We start from the raw sequence: 16,654 nt of genomic DNA on the forward strand, positions 1-16,654 counted from the left end.
AATTAATAGGGTAACTGGATATTGTCAATTAAATATTTACTCCAAAAAGAACAGTGCTAACATTAACATGAATTAAGGTAATCTATATGTGAACAATATATTTTTAAGATATTGATACACTGAGAGCAAGAGCCTGATAGGCAGGTAAAGTACTACACTGAAATAAGTATGACAACACTTTCTTTTTTTCCTTTTTTCTTTTTTTTAAATCCCTTAAACTATATTGGTTTTCACTTACATTGTTTAGGGGTATTGGTATAACATGCTTTAAGAATACATGGGATCCATGACAAACTATTGCATTCACGCAAGTGAGTTTTCATACCTAAAAGCAGAACATCTAGCACCTTTTCACTATGGCTTTTGATAAACTACAGTAGTTTCAGAGCATGTAATTTTCAGTCGTCAGGGCAAGAACAGTAACACAATGTATGTAAGAATTTCTGGATTCAAGACCAGTCTTTTTTTTTCTCTTCTTCTTTTCTATAAAATGAAATTAGCGCAATAAAATCTTGTAGTCATTCAGTTCTATTACAAATGTGTGCAGTACAATGCATGGCAGTTATCAGCTGAGCGTTAAGATCCAAACCCCCAGAACCCGAAGCCAACTAGAGCTAAAAATCAGTTGGGATCTGGTTGACAAGCATGCATATTGTGCACCATTAAATAGGTCCCGACCAGATTTTGAGAGATCCTCCACTATAACACTTGTTTTTACTTTTTTTCCTTCTTCTTCTTGTTTTTTTTTTAAAGTCATGCAAAACACCTCTGAAATAGATCTGGGAGTGAATTAGGTAGGATAGTGTGCACTGTGGCACGTTTAGAAATGGGATCACAACCGCTATGTCTGAACATATGGTTTGAGTACAAGAACAAAAGTCAAACAGGTTTGAATAATACACTTGTAAATGAGTTGCAGTGTACATTGCCTCTTTTCAGTGAATATTATTAACATATTTACTGATCTTTTTTTCTTGCATGCCTGTCTTTAAATGATGTAATATCTACTATTTCAGACAAAACTGAATATTATAATTGATTACATTAAATTATTTATGGTCTGAGGAAAATGACCAAACTAAATTCAGATATACCCTTTTCATGGCATCCTTTCCATCTGAAATGGACTGTTCTCCTTTATTTTTATATACCGAGAGGCCCTGAGTGATTTTTTTTTTTTAAACTTACAATATATGCCAGCGAATAGATATGTACACATAGGTTAATTCTCAAAGCTGTGGGTTTAACTCATTAAATGGCTTTTTTTCTCTTGAAGGTGGCACACATCAACGACTCACATTCACGTAAGAAACAAAATTAAAAGGAAAAAAAAAAAGGCAAGATCCCTTTACACATAAAAGCAAAGGTTACAACCGCCTGTTAGTGCTTAGTGGGGCAGTTAGGAGGCAAGAGAGAATTAAAAGCAAAAGTTCATATGTTGCTCTTTTCCCTCCCACCCCTAATAGATCCTGTTTTCTTTTTTTAGCATCAACGCAAGAAGGGAACTAGAAGTCAAACAGTGTTTCTACACTACTGAACACTCCAGCTCCGTGTCATTTGAAGCCCGCTCTGATCACTGTAGAGCTGGTGGAGTGTCATCAGTGACTTCTACAAGGTTTTGTCAACATTCTTCTGTCTTCAAACGTTTATCTAAAAGCATTCACACTGAAGCTATACATACAGTTGGCTCTTTTACAAACACCATTACCATGGCCTAAGACAATGACCTGACCGAGTTACCAGATTATAACACTTACACAAACATTGTTAGTGCTCTAACTGTTTTCTTCAATGCATTTTCTCTAGAACGTAAAACCAATAAATAAACCTTAAAAAAAGGAAATAAAACGGCATACTTTCAAAACAAGTGGAAATGACATAGTATTTTCAGGATTAGTAACAGGTTTGTGCTTGTCAAGGTCATAAAAAGGCAGATCTGAAATCTTCAACAGTAGGCTATATATGTATATAGGATTTGGCTCACAAACAATGAAATAAAAAGCCCAGTCTTCCTAAAAGGGGAAGAAAAATGTTCATTTAAAACTCGCCACTCACTGCACATATTGCTTTCTGCACAGGTCTCCAGAGCACTATGGCATCAGCATACCCCTCAGAAGAGTACTCCCATACTTTAAATACACAGCCATGGTGTATTCACATGCTAAGTCTTCTCTCATGGCGCTTTCTGAACAAGCAAGCAATTCATTTAGTATGCTTCTTTGTCTTTTCTATTTCTTTAAAATTTGATAATTTTGGTGGCAATGCTTGATTAAAATATTGCTAGTCTGAATCAACAGTTCATGCAAATCCTAGCATGCTGCCCTGTATCCAGTGGTTACACAATGCATTGGCTCTGTGAACAGGACAAACATACACGCACAATATGCACACACGCGTACACACTTTGCCAGAGGAACAATGCTGACGTGGAGGGTGGATGAAGCACTTGTGCAGTTATGCCGGATGACCTCGAAAAGACGCAGTCCATTAATCTACGACTGCTTTTTGTACAGATCCGTGTTCCAGAGTGGATTATCTGGGGTAGAGGATACCCCATGGTTGCAGTCCATAAACCTCAGGCTTAACAGAATCTGCACTGAACCACAGCAAGTCACACTTTCACAATAGCATCGGCAAAAAAACTAAAATAAAAACAAACAAACAAAAAAACAACCCTAAAAACAAATAATGGATAAAACCGTTAAAAGGATCAATACATTATTGCAGAACATACATTATTAACAAGTCACTTTGCCCAACACCTACACAAACATGCATCTATGATGGTTAGGTGTCGCCTCCAAACACAGATACCCATGTTGAAGTACTCCTATTATTTTTCTGCTAATTGCACACGGTGTCCAGCCATCATTATCCAGGCTTCCGACTCACCTCTTCCAAAGCAGGACCCCCACTTTTCACAAACGCCCCAACCAAATCCACCAAATTTAAAAGAAACCCTGTAAACAAAAGCAGCAAATAATGCATTGCAGGGAAAAATCTTTGGAATCTGCAACGAGGGGGCAGAGAAAGAACTGGCTGGCGATCCCAGATCTCTGGCTATAGGCTGCGATAGGCAGTGGGTTTCATGTGACTCGGGTGATGAAGCACAGCAGAGGTACAACAGGCTCCAGAAACAATCCTGGATTGCTTTTTATTTAGGAAGGGGCAGGAGTAGTGGGTTGGTAAGCAATAATTACTGGAGGACGCAGGGGCAGGTGTCCCCAGCTTTGGGGCAGACTCTGGTGTGTGCAGCTTTCCAGTTCAGCACTCAGAGACAGTTCTCACTCCACCTCCCGGTGTACGTCCGAGGCATCGGCTCGGCAAATAGGACAAGTGCGATTGGTCTGAAAGCCAAACAACACTCAGTGTAAAGACAAAGTCTTCTAAACAAAGTGCTAAAAATATGCTTTTTAAAGGTTTAAGCAGACATCCGCTTACCTTTAACCACTTGTCCACACACTTGGCGTGGAATTCGTGGTTACACGGTAATACACGAAGTAGCTGCCTACACTCAAAGTCACTAAAGCACACAACACACCTGAAGGGATGGAGGGGACTGGTTAGTATCATTAAGCCAATCTACACTTACTGAATCCTACTGAAAAGTGAGAGATTATCTTACAGCGTTTGTTCAGATAGATGATTCTCTGAGTTGAATCTATAGGACGGAAGTTGCTCTATATCTGCTTTTGTGAGTCCTCGTGGTTTTGCTTCACCCAACCTCTCTGCCAGATTCAGTAATGCCTAAGAAGAGAGAGAGAGAGAGGGAAATTATGTTGATGTTTTTGGTGTTCCTTCTAGGTTTTTGATCCACATATAGAAATGAGAATTGTATTTTATAGGTGTTTTTCAGCACTTGTACATGAAGTCAGAATTCAAGAACAATGAGCGCTATGATGCATTTGTATTACTGCAACCCTTTGGTATGTAATGTCAATTCAGCGTGGAAACAAGTTTACATGTGACAAATGAGCGATTAACAAATTCACTAACTTCATAGTTCTCCATCTCCACATCATCCACATCCAGGTCTAAACTGATGGCTGGGCCCACTGCTGTTGGAGGCACAGGAAGCATTGACCTGAGCATGCAAACACACAGAGACAACAGGTGTAAGAAAGAACTGAACCCAAACACATAATTTCTCCTTGTCAAAAGGCAGCACATGCCGTGCAAATACTAGCACTGAGTGGCAGCTACATTGAACCTCCATTTATTTTTAGACAGCAGAGATTCAAAAGTCATTATCATCATCAATATCTGCATAAATTTAAAAAGGATATGAAACACTAAACATATTCCTGTTTGAGTGCAGCTAGCCAAACAATGTAGAGCCACTTACAGCTAAAGAGTAAGTGGGTGAACATGGACAGTATATCCTAAAACACATTGTTGCAGCCAGAGCCAGCTGACTTTTACTAATAGTGTCGCTAGTTTCCTCTGAGTTATCAAATCTGTCACTAGTTCGCTAATATAAACGAATGTAAGTCTATTAATCCACAACCAACCACATGACTTCACACTCCAAACTGACAGAAGATGGCGCTAAACATGTTTTTATAACTTTAAGTACTTGTTTCTGAAATCCAGCTTCACAGAGTTGCATCTATGTTAGTTTTTGAGAGCAGGGCTCCTTTATATGTGTAGCATTTCATGTCCCCTTTAACCCTGATGTAGCTGCAGTCAATCATCAAGCCCATGCACTAAAATCAGTGTAATCAGGCAGTTTTTATTGAAAAAAAGTATATGATTAAAACTGCTATATTTCATCAAGAGGTGTGCTTTTCCTGCAGATACTCACAGGAAGTAAGGGAGGAAGCCTGGGTAGTAAGATGGGGGAGGGGGAGGTGGGGGGAGAGGCTGCTGCAACCGGTATCTCTGTCCACTCATTCGCCGGGGCAGCATGTGTGGATATGGCTGCAGAAAGACACACAGTGTCAAACAATTCAGTGTTTAAAGTTGTACCTTTTCTTCCATTTTACCTTCAAATGACAGTAAATTCAGTATTAATATTTTACAGAAATTAATTTTCATGCTTTGAAGTTGATGTAAAGCAACATTTGAAACAGCTGGAACAGAATGTGACCAGCTACTTTTAAGCACAGTAATAATATTACATTTTCTATGTTAAATAAATAGGGAGCCAATTATTACAATTTGCAAGTAATGTGCCTAAAACTGCTGATTATTCAGAGAAATTGTTCTCATACCAGTCACAAACGTGAATCACATGAATTACTATACAGTGCAAAATGCTTGAGCTACACCCCATTTCGTTATATTTCACTAGGAAAATGCGCAAACATATGCTGAAAAAAAAAGTTTGTACAATTCTAACAGGCTTGAAAGTCAATATTTGTTTGTAGTTACAGTGCATATGGTGAGTTAATATCTGACAGTACTTTTCTCTGTTCATAATTCCATCAGTTAACAAGATTACCAACATCACAGGCTCAAATGCTGCTCCAAATGACAACAGGGCTTCCACTGTGTTCTACAGATTGATGTAGACACTGTACTGCTACTCTTCTGACCTCCGTGTACGTATTATACCAAATCTTTCAAATTTGGGTTCACTCCATAAGACCTGTTGCCACTGATTTTCAGTCCAGTTCTTGTGTAATTTGGCATACCTCTGTTTTTTCTCCCCATTTCGCTTCCTTAAGAATGGCTTCTTGACAGCCATCCTTCCACTGACACCATTTCTGATGACGCTTATGTAGATGGATCAACTGAAGGGCCAGATGCGTCTCTCAAGTGTCTGTTCTTTGCTTTTCCCTATTTCTTAAGGACACAACTTATCCTGTTCATCTGCTGCAGATAGTTTTTTAGGCATGACACTTTTTTTGTCCTCCAATTGCCCTTAATTTTTAAGGACACACTGGACAACATGTCAAGAAATGCCAAATGTTCAACTAATAGCTCTTTGCATCTTGTTGGCACAAGTGCTATTTTATGCCTGTCAAACTGTGTTTTCATTCTGCGACAAGCTGCTAGTAACAAAATAGCTAAAGATAAAATTTAAAATTGGTTCTTTGCCAAGTTTTCTATTATGTGTATTGAGTTAGGTATTTTCCTTATGCTTTAATGTTTCATAGGTCAAAAAAAAAAAAAAAAAAAAAACTCATCTGAAAATAGTCAGGTACAAGGAATGGACTGAAAACGAGTGAAAAAGGAGCAGCTTTGAAAGACCTACAGAAAATACAATTTACAAATTTGTGCAAAAATGTGTTCAGTATTTCAAAAACTCAAAAAGGATTGTTTCAGTTCAGACTCTTACTTTGTAAATATGAACACAATGTGTCTGTTATTTCATATTTACATGAACACATTGTAACCAATATAAGTATTACTACGGTACTTTAGATTTCTAACTTCAATTTCACACCTCAAAAATCTTAATCTTCTGTAAAGCTTCTGGCATACTTAAATGCATCAGTGTGTATGCGCCTACTCAGATTAGAGCACACTGGCGTGTGAATTTGAGACGCTTTCCATGCTCTCTGCTCAACCCAAAACCACCAGGGCATGTCAAAAACTAGGAGATCATTCAGTGGATTCATATTTTCAAAGTGGGAAAAAAGTTTTTCTAAACAGACAAGTTAGTTCTAACTCAATTGGAATACACGCATTTACCAACTACTGACTTTACCTTGACTTATAAATATAAATATAGCTGGTAAAGGCAAAAAGTACATAACGTTCAATCAAGACAATGTAACTGTAACATTGGAAGGACTCATCCAACTTTTTGCAGCAGTAAAGCTAACATTAATGTTAGTTCCCTGAAAAATAGAGCTCCAGTTGTTAATCTGTTTAACTGTGCGAGTCACAGGCTGTCTTACCACTCCAAAGGGAAGCTCCTGATGCAGAGGCTCTTGAGGAAGATACTGAAGGGGCAAAGAAGGAGGCAGCGCTGGTGGGTGATGAGAGGGAGGGTAGGAGAAGGTGCCTAATGGGTGCTGGTCCCCTCTTAGGTCAACTTCATTGTCTACCCTCTGTAGAGGCTGCCAGGAGACAGAAAAGGTCAGCATCGGGTTAAGCATGCAGACTGACCAACAAGCGACAATATTCTCTCTTTTTCTAGATTTTTATTATAGAACAAAAATATACAGTGCAGTACTCACCATGCGTGGGTGCTGAGGCTGTAAAGGGACAAACTGGCTCAAAGGAGTAAGGTGCGGTGGCTGGTGGGGTGGTACAGATGGGGTTGGGTGCAATACAAAATGTTCGCTGGAGATCAGGGGTGGGAAGGCTTGATAAGACACCGGTATATGCTGCATGGTACATGCCTGTATGAGCTGAGGAGAGAAAACACCACAAGAACAAACATTTAAGTCAATTTAGAATCAAACCCAGTATTTTGAATAAGCCTCCACTTAACCAAAGCAAATTTGCTCCTTATATTCACAATAATGCAGCTATAATGAAAGCGTGTAGTGAATAGAAGCAATGTGCTGCATAAAGCCACACCACTGACATTACTAACACAACACCAGTCTGCTTAATAACAGTTAAAAAAAAACAACAAAAAAAAAATTAAATATGCCAAAAATCTTATTTCACACTGCCTGACTCATTTTTATGCTAACATGAACACTAATTTACAAATCCAAGAAGCTTGTTTGCTAATCATGAACAGTGACAGATTGCATGGCTGTTATGGCGTGCTACATGGATGCCACTGACATTTGGGCTCTTCCTTTTCAAACTCACAGGAGGAGGAAGGCAGCAGAGCAGAGAGAGCTGTCCGCTGAACATTACCGAGCATGCTGGGAGCTGCTGAGTGTTGCACCCTGGAAGGGGCTGCCCGGTGTGCATGGGAAATCCGTGGGTCGTCACCGTCGTAACAGTGTATGATATAGGAACCGATCCCTGGTGCATCTTTTAAGGGAACAAAGTAAGGGGGCAAGATGAGGCAAAACAAAAAAAAAAAAAACAGATGTCTGTCTGTTAAAAAACATTTATTACATATTAACCCACAAGAGACTTAAAATAATATATTACTGTGAATACATCCAGTTAGATAGCACAGCTTAACACATTTAACAAATGGTAGAAACAAGTTACTCTCACTGTTACCTGGTCATGTAGATCCACCATGATGGGGCTCTGCTGGGGCAGGTGAGCAGCAGGGTGAAGCATGCGTGGTGCTGTGCTGGTGTGGCTGTACTGTCTGGACTCATCTAAAGGAACCTGTTGGTGGTGTTGGGAGAAAAGCAGATGATGGAAGTTCTCATCCTGGACCGGCGAAGTGTGCAGTACAGGTCTGTCTCGTCTCCCCCACTGGCGTCTTATTGGTGGGCTATATGTCCATATAGGGAAAAAACAAAACAACAACAAGTGATTGCTACAAACACTGAGTACATTGTATGAAGGTATATGGTCTGAAATTGTTCTAGAAACCATTTGACATGCTTGATGCAAAACTATACTTCAAAAATAACTCAAAACAACAATCCTGGAAGGAAAGACAGGGCTGAGAGTTTACCTTCTCCTGAGGTGCACTGGGGCGTTGCAGGGCTCTCCAAGGAACCTCCTCGGGTTTAAGGGGGCTGTTGGTGGCAGCCTATTTACTGCTATTTCCCATGGTCGCATTGGTGACGTCGTGCAGACGAGTCACGCTCTGGGAAAGGAAATCGTACAGTGGAGGCACTTGTATGTTGCCTCTGATTGTCTTAACCCTGCAAAGAAAAAAAAACACCAACAACAAAAATGCCAACTGTCACGTTAATAATCATGATTATGCTGCAGTGCTTATTGCTGTGTCTATTAACTGAGCATGCACCAATGATAAGTGAAGTTTATGGGTAGAAAATAAAACGAATATTAACCTTTTTAAAAGGACCCTCTATGTAAGATTCACAAAGATTTCCAGGATCTTAACCCAAATTGGATCAAAAAAGAAGGCTGATAACAGGATCACTGACACTATCTGCACACTGTTTTGGTTAGATTAAATATGAAACAAGAGCATTTTTATGAACTAACCTGTAAATTTCATAATACAAGCAACATAACAAGATATGTGACTTAAGAAAGTGTCTGTAACTTCATGTTTTACTAAGGCACAAGAGGATTTAATTGCTCCTAGGCCCATATCTCACTGCTTTGTTTTAATGACCTCATTCAGGACTCAGAATTTATGAAAAAGGAGCTAAAGTATATTCACCGCAGCTCCCTTTATTTAAGTGCTAAATTTAAAGGGAAAGCCAACATAGCAGGGTGTTGGGCCACCACGTGCACCTTTGGTGACCATTCTACAAGTCCCTGAAACAAATAGATTAATGGAAAACCATTCCTCCAAAAGATTTTCCCTCATCTGGTGTTTTGATGATTTTAGTGAGAGAGCTGTGTAACACGCATTCACTGTGTCGAGATCTAGTGTTTGCAAAGGCCAAAGCTTATGAGTCATATCATTTTCATACTCAAACCATTCAGTGATCCTTGTGCCTATTGGATGTGGCCATTGTCAGGTTGGCAGCACAATAGAACAGTGCTTTTCCAGACTCAAAATGGGCCTTTGGTAGATAAGAAAGCCCACAACCCACAAAAAAGTATTTTACCCTCTTTTTGTCAAGAAAATTCATCTTTAATTTGCAAGGCCAGATAAACCTACACAACAGATTCCACCAGTTAATAGCAAATGTAACACACACAAACACAGTGTTGTGTGAGGAGGTGCAAAAGTAATCATCAATTTCACTGACAGTCATTCTTGATGCTAAATAAATCAGTATGTTGTCCTCACACACACACCAAATTATTTTTCCTCATTAATTTCCAACTTAATGACATCAATGTATGACTTTAAATTTGGATTGTTAGCCACTTTTTAAAAAAATACCTAGAACTGTCCTATGCTTTCGCAGGCACTGCCATCTGACCAACAAGGTTTCATCCCAGGATAAAAGATATTATTCTGAACAACTTTATATTGATTTTCAGCAGCCCTACCTTCCAAGTGAACAAGCAGAGCCAAAGGGGAAAAAAAAAAATCATATCAGAATGCTCAGATCCCTTTCATTTAAAGTAAGGCTCAAGGTTCCTTTCCTTTTCCCCCTTCCCCTTTAATTTGCTACCGGGCTGTAAACTAAAACTGACAATTTCTATAACTCATTTATACATTATCGAATAAATATCACTTGAGCTAAAAAATAAATAAATAAAATCTGTATAAAATAGTAAATTCTAAACTACACCTCTTCTCTGAGGGGCCTCCTGTCTGTTTCACTTACTGTTGCCTACTCCGAGATATGAAAATGTAACAAACACATCATGTTGCTAGTTACAGGTGCCTAACTGGACTAACAGGAACTGGATAATTACATCCAGCGGTATTGCCACTAATAATGAATTGTTTAAAAAGCCAGGTCGATAATATACACTACTTTATTCCGACTTTACTGCATTGTCTGTATTATACGTGGACATGACTTGAGTTAAACTACAATAATGCAATATCAACAGCTAAGGAATGTGCAAGCGGTGGTGTAACTGATGCGATTACATTGTGGGTGCTGATAAACAGGGGTCGCTGCAGCGTGCATGAACAAAAACATGGAAAGCCATGTGCTCATAAGACAAAGCAACAACAAAAGATGTGGTAGGTAAGCGGGTAAGCTCGCTACTGTGCAGCTTGTGAGGCCACTGCACCACAACATAATTTCACAACGACATTAGGTAAAAGCCTTACACGCATTGCTGCAAGATGAGAAACAATGATATCGGGGCATCCGCCAGTTCCTTATAACCAGGGCAAATCAGATGTCCCCTGCTGAAGGAGAACAGCTAACTTTAGACGAGCTAGGCTAACGCTTTGTCCAATGATGCAGCTGCTGCAAATAACGTTTGTTAGCTAGCATGCTATTACAAGATTTGGATAGATATTATTACAACTGCACATCTAAATCCACATAACAATTCTACACCACAGACAGACACAAGTATTATTCAGCAATGAGTTTGGTCACAACACACTGCCCATATCTTACTTTTTTTTTTTTAGCTAGTCTGCTTGTTCGACGAGAAAGGGAGATGTCAGGTGTTTCAGCCTTCGAAATGTCGTGTCCCATCAAGTTATCCTTGCACGTAACTGCCTCTAAACGACCACCACCATCGGCAAAAAACAAAAAACAAAACCCAACGTTAACGGACTTTCAATCTTCTCTGTTCGACAGCTTTTTTGACACTGAGCCCGACGAAGCTGCTATTAGCTTGCTAAAGTTAGCCAGCTAGCACACGCTTTTAACAACTGCATAAGGAGTCCGTCTCTCCCCAGAAGCCGCTAAAATGGCCCGTCGGTTAACCGGAGCGTTTACCTGAGCAGGAAATACCGTTAATTGTGTAACAAAGACAACGTTAGCTACCATAAGACAGAAAACATTCCTTGGCGCGTGTATGTTCCTTGAAATGCATTGTTATGGCGAAACCACGCCTCCTTCGCCGAGCGGCCAATCAGCATTCAACAAACACAGACGGCAGACATCCTGACAGTCTTAGCTACAATGTATCAAAACAAGCAGCCGCGCTTCTTACTTGTAGCTTATAAACAAAACGCCGCCGGAGGGGTCGCAGGGAAAGTAGTGCAGATGACCGGAAACATTCAATTAAGTGTTACAATTAAGTGCAATTTTGAGGTTTTACACTATACTTTCAAAGATTTTTACATATAGATTGACTAAAAACTATGATGTATTCATTTCTATTTGTTAAGCTACCCACCAGTAAATACAGAAACCCCATCTCGACCTCCACAAGTTGCTCATTCAATAATGCATTCGCAATAATTCAGCAATATTCGGTACATGCATCGACCTGCTATTATTTGTCAATGCGTATTGCTGACTTTTATTCTTATTTTTATTTATTTATTTATCTTACTCAAGTAGTAAGAAACACTAATTTACATACGTCAGTTTTCCACTTTTCTCACTTTTCCTCACTTAAAAATGATTGAATATTTAGAATCAAATTACAATCAAACTTAGTCTACTAATTTTTTTGTTTGTTTTGTTTTTGTTTGTAGAGCACACTTTTTGAACTCAACAACAGCACTGTTGCACACAGTCTGTTTTGATTCTCATTGGAGGCCACCATGTCCTACTGTAGACTACCCAGCCGGTTATGTAATATTGCACTTGCATGATCAAGTCAGACATAATAAGGGATTTTATGTTTCTGTTGGCGACTGAATACAGCTGCAAAACATTTTACGTGATGCTGCACTTTAAGATTACCAAGCTTAAATGGGCTCACAGGCTACCTATTAGGCCCAATTTGTCCTGTAAGAATAGTAAATAATACAGGGCGTTTTGGGTGCTTCAAGGCACAGTACCGGAGCATTTCTGACATTTTGCATGCATTCGAAGGGTGCACCTATGCAAAGCTGACTGGAGAGTGCAGTGGCCGTATGCAGCATAGACTAAATGTAAACATTACAACATCGCACTCGGTAGCAGCAAAACAAGGAGGGGCTGGAGGTTGAGCAGGATGACAGCCCCAATAAGCCGTCTAACCATCTCCCGTTAAAAAAAAAGCAGCGCAAATCTTCAAATTTGAAAGCAATAAGAAGAGGAGATGTGTCGTTACCTGATTGTTAATATGCAACCATCTAGTTATGACTGATATTTCCCTTGTAATGTTCACATCTCGTTAGGCTAAGTGCGGCATCCTGTGGTCAGCTGTTCCCGTGTGGAACATTCCGTGGATTTCACCACTGCTATTAAAAAAAAAGGTGCTAAACATTACACTCTCACATTATCGGCAAGTTCTGTGTATATATTGTGCGCATTTGTGGCTTCTCAGCGGTCGAGACTGATTCCGTTGGAGCCACCTTTTCGTTTTGGAAGTGGCAGTCCAGCCCCGTGTCTGTTTTGACTTTCTGCAGTTCCCTGTTACACCCCCATTTTTGCGTATTTCAAGAGCAGAGAGCACACGGCGCGCTGCCATTTTTACCGTAATGGACAGAAAAAAGTGTGCCAGTCTGACTAGGAAGTTCATAGTTTCCCTACATAAAGTGTTTTATTTGCCTTCTGGGATTTGTGCGAAAAGGGGGGAAAGACATCTTCATCATCTTACTGAAAAAGGTTAATTAGTTACTTAAGATATCTAATTAACTCTATCCTTCAGTTTTTACATAACCTAAGACATCTTAGCCTGGGGCAAGCAAAATTGCCTAGAGAAGTAGTATGGAATAACTTTTTGTATATAATGTACAAAAAGTTGTTCATTATGTACAGCATTTTGCAAAAGTCTTGACTCACCCATCTTATATTTTCCTAGCAAAATGAAAATAGGTGAAGCGATTTATCGAAAGGTGCAAACACATGAAAATACAGGTTATAAGGCAAAAACAGAGTTTGTACAATTCTAACACTTTTGAGAGTCAGTATTTAGTTTGACCATCTTTACGCTTCAATGCAGCCTGAACTGTCTTAATAGTAATATCCTTTAGTAGTCGAATAGTAGTGGTTCACTGTGTGTTTTTCTATCCAGTTATGCTTTTAGCCACTAATCAGAAGGTCGGTGGTTCGATCCCAGGCTGCCTCCTGGCTGCATGCCAAATATCCTTGGGCAAGATACTAACCCCGTGTTTGCCTACTGGTGGTGGTCAGAGGGCCCGGTGGCGCCAGTGTCCGGCAGCCTCGCCTCTGTCAGTGCGCCCCAGGGCAGCTGTGGCTACAATGTAGCTTGCCATCGCCAGTGTGTGAATGGGTGAATGACTGAATGTAGTGTGAAGCGCTTTGGGGTCCTTAGGGACTAGAAAAGCGCTATACAAATGCAGGCCATTTACCATTTTAGTGCAGTGAGAGTGTGTTTGGGATCATTGCCATGCTGACAAATAAGGCTGCTCTCAATCTGACAATATTGAACCATGATCTGTGTTTTAAAAGTGGCTGTAGACACTCTCCTGATCTCCTTTGTACATATTAATGATGATTTGAATAAATAAAATACAAATTAGGATTCATCAGTCCATAAGACCTGTTAGCACCTATGTCTGTCCAGTTCTTGTGTAAGAAGGCATACATGAGCTTTTTTTCCCCTTGCTTCCCTCCCTTAACAATGGCTTCTTGACAGCCACCCTTCTACTGACAGTATTTCTGATGAGGCTTCAGTGAACAGTAGATTGATCAACAGAGGGTTCAAATCCATCTCTGAGGTTCTGTATCAGTTCTCTGCTGGATTTTCCCCCAATGTTTTAAAGAAATGACTTTCATGTCCTGCTGAAGTTAGGAGATGACCCGAAGCTAATAGGTCTTTGGGAATCTTCCAAATGCTTGTACCAACAAGGTGAAAACACCTATCTCCTGACCTCCTCTGTACACATTGTCTGCAATGCATAACAGACACCTATTTCTTCCCTAGTGCTGTTACTGAACTAGGGAAGAAATATGTCTACACATGTAGGCACAACACTAGTTCATTCTTTGAGTTCTTTGACTATTTTATACTATAAATTGGCTTAACAAACAAACAAATAAAAACAAAATTATTGAAAATTGTCAAAAAGAAGTACTGGACTAAGTGAAAATCAGCCAATGCCCATGGAAATGTTTGAAAGACCTTAATAAACCTTTGGGAACTTATTGCTCAAGACCATTTTAAAAAACTATCAAAAACGTCTGGCTTCTGGGAAGGAAAATATAAATAAATGAAGGGTGGCTTGATGTAGGAACTAAATAGCATGAAATCAGATATATATATTTATATATATATATATAGTACTATGTTTTAAAGCATGTGCAGGGTTGTTATGAAAGCACATGATTCAGAACTGCCAAGTATTGCACAGGGATCAAAAGTTGTATTAATATTTACTCAATTTATGACTCCATCTGTGGAAAGAGGAACCCTTTCACTTTGTAACTATGAGCCACTAGAGGGACTATTTTACACTGAGCATGAGGCTTGTGTAGCCTGTTGTTCCCGTTTGGTTTGGCTGCCTCTGATCATGTTTTTGTGACTCAGAGCTCTTAATCAATGGTTTAAAAAGACAAAACAGGGGAGAAATCCCACCTATTAACCACAGAACAACACTGCTGGCTGACCTTGACGTCCAGTGCTCTGGCTATTTCTTTATCACAACAACCTGCCAACCTGGGCCGGACTTCCAGATAACTCATATGTCTTTTCCCAGTGTCTTTTTGAATTTGAATTTTTCATTCACATTTTTTCTTTCCCTCCCTATTGCATTAATTCCAGCAATTCTCACAGTATTCTCAGAGTCCCCCCAGACGATATATTCCCAGGACCTGAATGTAAAATTTGGTTGCACCAGATGTGAAAATATGTTGCAATTACAATAAAAATCCTTAAAAACACACACACACACTCACATCTGTACCTATCTTGTTTTTTTGTTTGTACCCAAGTGTTTTTTGTCCAATACCCTGAAATCACAATTTGTCTTATTCCATTTTTAAAAAGTAAAGTTATTAAAAACATACACAATAAAATCAAATAAAACAAACTGTGGTACATTGATCTTGTTTCTTGAGGAAACGAGGAAACGAGAAGTCAGAAAAATGTGGGGGGAAAAATAGGACACCATTCATCCAACAAGGAAGGTATCAAATTAGGTGAGAAGAAAGGGCTGATTTGTCCAATTTTTATCAATACTCATATAATTTCCTAGAAACCTGTCACTGCAAATCGATTTTTTTGTTTGTTTTGGAATTCAGTCATTCTCTTGTCCATTTTGTTACACAATCATATGCCTTAAATCATGATCTAGTTTATCAACATTTATCTTCTCAGTATTGGACTGTGTGGGTTCAACAGTTTGCGTAACCCTGAGATCACTCTTTTTTCTTTAAAAAAAATTATGTTTCTGTTTACTGGAATTGCTAAGGAAGAGTTTTATTCTGTTACCGCCCATTCATATATTTCTATTGCTGCTCAGGGAGTGGCAGTGCTGTGTTAAATGCTGTAGGTCATAAACCAAAGTCGAACTGGATAAGAGTCTTGGAACAAATTCTTTGTCGCCAGTATCTTGTCTTAATCACTTTATGTCAGCCTGTGAATTATAATATTGCTCTATTTTTTTCTGCATATCATCGTTTGACTACACGTTTGCTTAAATGAAGAGTTCCACACATTTTTCTTCATCATAAAATAAATCTTCACATTTATATCTATTGAGAACAGCTCCTGGAGGACTGATTCTTTTTCAGCCTCTGCTGACTGTCCGCTGACTTCCTGTGACACTATCAAGAGGCTGACATTTATGTTTTCTGTAAAAAAATAAAAATGCAAAGTGTTTCTTTTCTACCAGATTTGGCTTAGCCACTCTTGTGGCATACAGGATAAACTTTGTGAACCTTTAAGCTACCACAAAACTAACACCATGTAATAATATGACGAAGACAATACCTGCTTAGCATTAGCATTTTTAGCATCACTATTGTCACTGGCATTATCATTTAGCTCAAAGCAAACCAAGTATTTGGAATAATTTTTCATCAATGTTTTTATAGTTACTGGTAAGCATCAGTAATTCAGTGGATCCAGTGGATTAATAGTAGACACAGACAGTGAGTTTAGGGACAGTACTAGCATGATAACATGCCAAATCAATATGGCGGCCGTGGTAAGCTTCTTGAAAAAAACATGCATTCAGGACTTGGTGGAAAGCTTTTCTCCTTTA

The 16,654-nt window shown here is 39.2% G+C and overlaps 1 protein-coding gene across 7 annotated transcripts; it reads right to left on the bottom strand.

Moving 5' to 3' along the window:
- Positions 1 to 1,168: 1,168 nt before the first annotated feature.
- On the bottom strand, positions 1,169 to 12,907 carry rnf44 (ring finger protein 44). Of its 7 annotated transcripts, none has more exons than XM_026189439.1 (12): positions 12,595 to 12,907; positions 10,998 to 11,104; positions 8,495 to 8,687; positions 8,086 to 8,308; positions 7,720 to 7,887; positions 7,131 to 7,304; positions 6,849 to 7,010; positions 4,805 to 4,920; positions 3,997 to 4,084; positions 3,626 to 3,747; positions 3,442 to 3,541; positions 1,169 to 3,347 (listed from the first exon to the last, which is right to left on the bottom strand). In XM_026189439.1, the coding sequence occupies exons 3-12, from the start codon at positions 8,599 to 8,601 to the stop codon at positions 3,285 to 3,287; spliced, it is 1,323 nt and encodes a 440-aa protein (XP_026045224.1). In that variant the 5' UTR covers positions 8,602 to 8,687; positions 10,998 to 11,104; positions 12,595 to 12,907; the 3' UTR covers positions 1,169 to 3,284. The 7 variants fall into 7 exon arrangements, with proteins under 7 accessions (XP_026045224.1, XP_026045216.1, XP_026045243.1 ...); XM_026189431.1 differs by lacking the exon at positions 12,595 to 12,907 and adding an exon at positions 11,373 to 12,575; XM_026189458.1 differs by lacking the exon at positions 10,998 to 11,104.
- Between the last annotated feature and the right edge of the window lie 3,747 nt (positions 12,908 to 16,654).

The sequence above is a fragment of the Astatotilapia calliptera genome, chromosome 2, assembly GCF_900246225.1.
Source record: "Astatotilapia calliptera chromosome 2, fAstCal1.2, whole genome shotgun sequence".
Classification (NCBI taxonomy): Eukaryota; Metazoa; Chordata; class Actinopteri; order Cichliformes; family Cichlidae; genus Astatotilapia; species Astatotilapia calliptera.

Excerpts from the sequence above, each read along its gene's own strand:
- rnf44 (XM_026189458.1), bottom strand. The coding sequence starts at position 8,601 with ATGCGACCATGGGAAATAGCAGTAAATAGGCTGCCACCAACAGCCCCC. Across the intron at positions 7,888-8,085 it reads TGGTGGATCTACATGACCAG|ATGCACCAGGGATCGGTTCC; the intron begins GTAACAGTGAGA and ends TTCCCTTAAAAG. Across the intron at positions 4,085-4,804 it reads GGCTTCCTCCCTTACTTCCT|GTCAATGCTTCCTGTGCCTC; the intron begins GTGAGTATCTGC and ends TTGCATGCTCAG.